Here is a 7061-nt window from a genome sequence, read left to right as displayed (position 1 = left end):
CTTATAAATAGAGTAATTAGTTAGGCAGGCGATATAATGATGGCAAAAATCACTTTAATCTCTGAGACATTTCACTTCAAAGCAAGTATGAAGTTATGATCTCAAATAATGAAATGTATTAATTATTTACAGATACTTTTTAGTTAGTATCTAAAAATTTGACAAATGAATTACTGTCGATCTCCTTTTAATGGAGACTATTAACCTACCTCTCAAATGCTCCCCTTACGTTTTTTAAAGCGCCTTTCTCTCCGATTTTCATGACTTCGAAAGGACTTAAGTTAAATATCAATTTGGTAATCGTTCAAAAGTGAATAATTAAATGTTTTTAGGTTCTAAAATCAGTTTGTATAACTCAGAGAAGCCTTTCACTAAGTTTTAGTACAACTCAGGCAAAAATAGAGTGTGCCGTGGTCATAAATGCACGACCCGACTCTGTTTGACTTAAATTTATATACTTTTCGCTACTAAAAAATCCAAATTAACTTTATGTCTTGATATGTTGTAGGAGACGTATGTGGTTTCGAACGAAATTATACAGTTTGTAATTGCAATATGCAAATGAATATACGTTTCGTCGACTGAAAGGCATATTGGGCCAATGGGTGGGCGCAGTCAGACAACAACAACAACAAAAACAACCACACACAGCTTGACATTTGAAACTTGAAATGTAAGTGAAAGATACAATCCCAATCTGTGTATCCAGATACGCCATTGTCGTTCTCATCGACGTCGAAGCCACAGAGACATGGTGCACAGACATTGCCAACATCAGCCGGCCTAGACTTGAACAAACTAAGCTCCTAACTGTGATGATTCCCCTGCCAGGCCGGAGACTACTTGCATGTGCACATGATAAATGACGGCCTTTCGACAATTCCCTTCGCAATCGCATTTGGCAAATCGAAAATGAAATTAACACTTTTCTCTCATATAGCCCGAATGTACGTAACATTACCATTCACAGATTTCGTCTTGCCACCCACAAAACAAACTGTTCGGCTGCTTAATCTCATTCTGCGATGCTACTGACAGTATCTTTGTCGACATCGGTTGCGGTCAAATTGAAATTTAAACAATTTGTACGTCTTTGTCTGATAAAACTGACATCTTTCTAAATGCCGCACAAAAAGAGATATTGTAATTGTATTTAACATTGCGCTGTAGAGCTAAATGTGGAGAATAAATCAATGTAAAGTCGAAATGTACAGGGTATATGAGTTATGAAGGAAGTTACAAAATGTTTTCGCAATTGGACAAAATTGTTTATTAAATTCCTCACGATTTTATTCAGCAGTTACATTTATATATATTTATATATATATATGTATATTTTATATTTTATCTGACAAGTTTATAATGTTCATGTTAACTAACATACGTATATGCAAATAATATCCATATATATTTTATAATATTTATGTATGTGCAGCAACGGAACATATGTATGTACATATGCATATATATAGATTTGCCCTGAGTAACTATGCAAAGATATATATATATATATAAAATATTATTTTAAAATACATTTTTGGCTTCTGTACATAAACTTAAATACATAAATAATTACAATTGAGAATAAATAAAATTAATAAAATCCTATTCCTATTTGTTCGAATTGGCCTGGTCACATAGCAGTCAGCTTTTTTCCGCGAAGCAGCAGGGCTGACACTCGCCTTGGTCTTGGCTCGCACTCCAGCAGCAGCCAGCTGACGTTTGTTACTGTGCAGCCCTGGCGACTGCGTATTTGTTTAGTTTTGGTGCGAATACTTTTTGGTTTAATATTTAATTGTGTGCAATAAGCTGTGAATTGTGTAAATATGAGTGCAAACGACACAACAAAGCAGCTATCGATTGTGGATATACGAAATTATATGCTGCAAAACGATGGCAAGGTGACAAACCATGCGCTTGTCAAGCACTTTAAGAAATATCTAACGCACACCCAAAGTGAGTCAGAGTCCATTCCATGCGAAATGCGTAATTGTGTATATGTTAAACTACCTGTTGACATCATAAGTCAAACCCCAACTAAACGCTACTGAAATCTAATTTCAGATGAGGCCGAGGCACGCAAACGCTTCAAAACATACGTGACGCTGCTGTCAACAATCAAAAACGAAAACAACCAAAAGTATCTAATACTGCGCAAAAAGTATATCAATGAGTGCCCCTCCGAAGAGGTTGTGGAGCGCGCCGTCGAGGCCGCTGGCAATGCCTCGACACCGTCCAGCCCAGGAGCTGGCTCGCTGGTATCTGTTACCGACAGCGGCGTCTCGCCCCTCAGACAGCCGCCGCCCTACAAAGCTCCGCCCGAGGTGCAACAGTCGCCAGTGGCAGCAGCACCAACGCCCGTGCCGGCTGCAATCGTCAGCAGCGGCATTGTTGTACACCCGGGTCAAGTGGAAAGCTATCGGGATTGCGTTAACGAATTCACAGCCGCCATGCAACGCATTGACCCAGCGCGCCTCGAGCTGCAATCATCTGCCAAGCCAGATGTTGACACGAACAACGAGCTCGACACCGTTGCCGTTGCTGGTGCCAAGTCTGTATCCCGTGCCAATTCTGTGGACGAGACCGGCAACAAGGAGAATATTCCGCGCTTCTCTTTCTCGTCGGGCGCATCAACCGATAGCTCGGCCACAGACAAAGTGTCCGGCACAGAGGCGGGCGACGCGGCTGAGAATCCCATCAGCGTTAAGGAAGCGACACGTAAATTCAACCGGATGGCCTCCGAAGAAGAGGCTAAAATAATATCGCCGCCGCCCAAGAAAAAACCAGAGAAGGTATGTTTTGTATACCCTTGCCCCATTGCAAATGGGTATATTGTTGTAGAAATGTTTTTAGTAGGCAGAAGAAGGAAGAATTTCCGACCCTATTGTGTATATTTTCTTGATACGACATTCTAACTTGCCTGTATTTATAAAAGGAAGCTAAATTGTTTATAAAAGTAGCTTGGCGTCTAGCTGAGGGTATCTTCTAGTCGAGCACTCGCAGTTAGAGCTGTCTTACGTGTTTTTATATGTTCAACAAAACCGGTTAACATTGAGCCCAGCATAAGATGCGGGTGCGGGTGCGATGGCTTGCCAATGCCAGTCGCGCATCGTTGGTGCTGCTCGGCCAGCAGTTCCAACTGGGCCGCTTTTAGCTATTCCCCACTTCCTGTGGGAAGCATTTAGAGTGAGATTCTGTTCGTCGCGTTTGTTTCTGTGTCAAACAGAACAAAACCAAACCAAATAAAAAACGCACAGTTTTTGCATTTTACGAATTCGTCTTGCTTTATTGTGATGATTAATTTTTCAAATTGCATGCCAAGAACTTTCCGAATTCCATTTTCTATGATCGTAGAGCAATTTAAAGGCAGATTAGATCTGGCCTACACTGATTCTGTGTGATTCTTAAATCTAATTCGCAACAAATTCCCAGATGAGGGTCTTGTCTCACACCAACGCGGGCACTTAGGCACCAGACTTAAATATAGCTCGAGTGGAACTGCTGGCTTGGTCGCAACTGTCAGCAGAGTGTGTGTGTGTGTGTGTGTGTGTGAGTGTGTGTGTCACGAACTGCCACCAGCACATTCGAATTGTACAAATCCATTAATTTTATTCGTGGACAATAAAATGTAAGTTTCATAACATTACATGCGCCCGCTGCAACGTCTGCCAGTCTGGTTGTCTGTCCGTCTGGCCATTCGGCCCATTGTCATCAGCGTCACTCATTCTTTCAGATATCTATATAAATATATGTGTGCTTGACATGCGTACATGCATTCACCGACGCATGTACTTTGTTAATATATAACTTTTTTCATTATGCGCCGCCCACTCGCCCTGCCAACATTTAATGGAAAATGTTGCAGACAGTTAAGCGTAATTTGAATGCTCTTCTGTTGCATTAATTGTGGATTTAGCTAATCAGGGATGTAATTACAGATTCACAAAGATGTCTTGACTAAGCCCTCCATTTACTTGTTAAAATATGCTGCTTTTATCTAAATCCAATGAAAATAGTACAACTCTATAAAGGTCTATAGGCAGAATTGGACGAAGAATGAGTTTTCTTATGGCTAAATCGGTTTTCCAAGATATTTTCATCAAACTCTGCATTTCTACTCTACTCTCACCTGTCCGCGAAACCGTATACCATAGTATTAAATCTTCTGCTTTTCAAAGATATCCTAACGTTCTCTATACTATATCAAATTACCTGAGCTGTTTCCAAGTCTTAAAAAGCTTTTATTTCAAATCAAGTAATGCAGTTTAATCAAATTAAGTCACACCTGAAATATGTATTTTGATGGCATTGCTAAAGTTTCGCTAGCAAAACTCGAAATTCTTTTGTGCCATTCTTACAGAAATCAACGGAGTACAACTGAGTTTCGAGCTATTCATTGAGTACATTCATGTGTGTATGGATAAATGTGTGGATATATTGGCTATGCATATAGCCGAAAATAAAAGGCGACAACATGTTAAAAATTTGTCAAGCGTTACGAGAAAATCGTTTCGAAGCAAATGTTTTTCGAGTTAAAGACGCCGGCAATTACCAATGGGCTGAATTGACAAACAACTGTCATCCACTCAGGGCTGTCAATCAAAGTATTCGGGTTTAGGCATAAAGCAAAGGCAACTGCATAAATCATCCCAGAACGAACGCTAGATGAATGTGTATGCTCCGTCCGTGCACAAGCACGTCCAGGCGGGGCGACAGGCTGCAGCAGTAGATGGATGTCAAAGTCGGAACTCGAAATTGTCAACTGCATGTCAAGCGCTATAAAAACTCAACACTCGACTAAAACACTAAGGAAAAGACTTAAGTGCCTATTTGTGCACACACACATTCACACACAGGCACACTCTTGTCCACTTATGTGTGTTAAATTAATGTTTACATGTATCGAAACGTTTTCCAGCGACTAAAAATCACAGAATTTATGTTAGTTTTCTCACGTTTTCCATGTTTCCGGATTAATGTTGCCCAATTACATGCAACAAATATTTCCTCTATTAGCTGATAGAAGACGATTCTGTCTAGTGCTGAGCACAGGGTATTCACAGTCGAGCAGTCGCGAGCTATACTTATGTAAGCCCTTAGTTCATTTTTTGATCTGCAGAACGAATCTATGTATCAGGAAGAATCGGTCGTAAAATGGGTTAATAAACTTTGCGTTGTTGTAACAATTCTTGACCAAACTCGATAACTATGTGCCTAACCATTCCCCTTACATATTATCCCAGTTAAACCTAGTCAAACCTAATTACAAACTTTTGAAATTAATTGAGCAACATATTCTCCTATTCAGATAGTTTACAAACATCATTGTCCAAGCTGTAAACCTGTAAAAATTGTTAACAAATCTGTGCGCTAACAAGACAAATCAACAATCCCAAGTAAAAAATAAAATAAAAAAAATTAAGACGGCGCCAGCAATCTTTACTTATTACCATCCCTCGACGGATTCTGTTTAATAAAAAATTATTAATCATCCAAAAATGGTAGAAAAAGTGCCAAATCATGCACGAAAGAGTTTTCAAATGGTATGCCCGTGCTTCATATTTTTCCCGCGATCAACTGACGCACATAGATCCATCAATATAGACCGTGAAATCTTGGCGCCGCAACTGTAATCGCTACGGGCTTGTTCTGCCTTGCAAGCTGATCAATTAAATTCGTTTCGAGTGTTTTTTAATTAGCTTCATGAGTTGGCAATTTGTGCATTTAGGCAGCACCCACTTTAAGATATAAGCACTTTATCGAAATATATATCTAACGTTGAGCTGAAATTGATCTGCCAATAATGTTTATTAAACTTGTCTGTGTAAGAAAATCACTAACGTTTGACAGCTGTTTTGAATGTTGCGCTTATCCCTAGGTGTTAACAACAGATACATTCTAATTATCTTTATCTAAATCGAACTGAAATAATTTTTAAAATATTGTACCCAAAGATAGACAGGCTCTGCATTTAGTTCCAAGTATATATGTTTAAACTTCAGCTAAAAAGTTTAAAAAGTTTAACGAATCTGCTGTCTAAGATCTTCGCTAATTAAAAAGTTAACTTACTTGCTTACAAATGTATCTGCTAAGATTAATAATCCTAACAAGTTGACAGCCCTTTAATCGTAAGCTTAAACAAACTTGCTCAGTGCGACAATAATGTAACTATAATATTTTTATATAGGATCGGAAACCATGATTGAAAATATGACTTCTTTTGTGAAAATGTGTTTGTCTAGACTCTGTTAAGCCTCAGTCATTGTCGCTTTAACAATTCAAGAGCCCTCACACAGTTTTGTACATCTAAAGCTAGGTTAGTTGACTTTATATCCCTGGACATACATGGCATAGTGTTTGTCCCAAAATCACTAAATTAACAATTTTAAAGGACTGTTACCCGTTTGTAGTGCTGCTTAACGGGCAACGAAATGAAGCCCGACTGCAGCATCAAACAGACCACATATATTTTTATTAACCCACAAGGTACTTTGGTGGCCAGTGCCCGTGTCCCAATATGCATATTAAGTCCAACGAGGGAGTGGAATGGGGGCGGGTTAAGAGAAAAACCCTTTTTGGATAAAAACAAGTTGGTGAAACATGTTAACATAGCCAATAAGCAGCAATAGAAATTAGTTAGGCAAAGCTATACTCATCACGGCCAGGCGACCACAAAGGACCCAATTAAAAATGTAAGGAAACAAACCAAAAGTTGTTATTGCTGTTAAACAACAACGCAGTATGTCCCGAAGCGGTTAAATTTACAACAAGAGCAACAATGTCGACCCATCGAGGACGTGGAGCATCAACCAACCGGTGCCGCCTCCGCCGCCCGGCATTGGCAACTTGTGTTGTGATCAGAGCGGACAATGGCAACGACTACGGTATACGGCATACGGCAATGGCAAACATGACCATTTTGTGGCTTCATCCGTTTTTAAGGGAGCCAAAGGTAACTTTCGGGTGGTGGCAAACGCAAACACACACACAGAGCGAAAGGACACAGCCCAGCGCCGCACAGGACATGGCACGGTCTGGTTGGGTCGGGTCTGGTCTGGTCT

At 39.9% G+C, this 7061-nt stretch overlaps 1 protein-coding gene across 1 annotated transcript in view; it reads left to right on the top strand.

The window, feature by feature from the left end:
• The first annotated feature begins 1721 nt into the window (after window positions 1-1721).
• Window positions 1722-7061, top strand: part of LOC26530516 (uncharacterized) — a 31390-nt gene continuing 26050 nt past the window's right edge. The window contains exons 1-2 of the mRNA XM_015176119.3: window positions 1722-1956; window positions 2065-2792. Coding sequence (XP_015031605.1) covers window positions 1827-1956; window positions 2065-2792 — 858 coding nt within the window. The 5' untranslated portion in view covers window positions 1722-1826. The remainder of the gene's footprint in view (window positions 1957-2064; window positions 2793-7061) is intronic.

Source organism: Drosophila virilis, unplaced genomic scaffold, assembly GCF_030788295.1.
Source record: "Drosophila virilis strain 15010-1051.87 unplaced genomic scaffold, Dvir_AGI_RSII-ME tig00000084, whole genome shotgun sequence".
NCBI lineage: Eukaryota > Metazoa > Arthropoda > Insecta > Diptera > Drosophilidae > Drosophila > Drosophila virilis.
The sequence above is the reverse complement of the archived record's forward strand: the minus strand, read 5'-3'. Positions and strand labels throughout refer to the sequence as shown.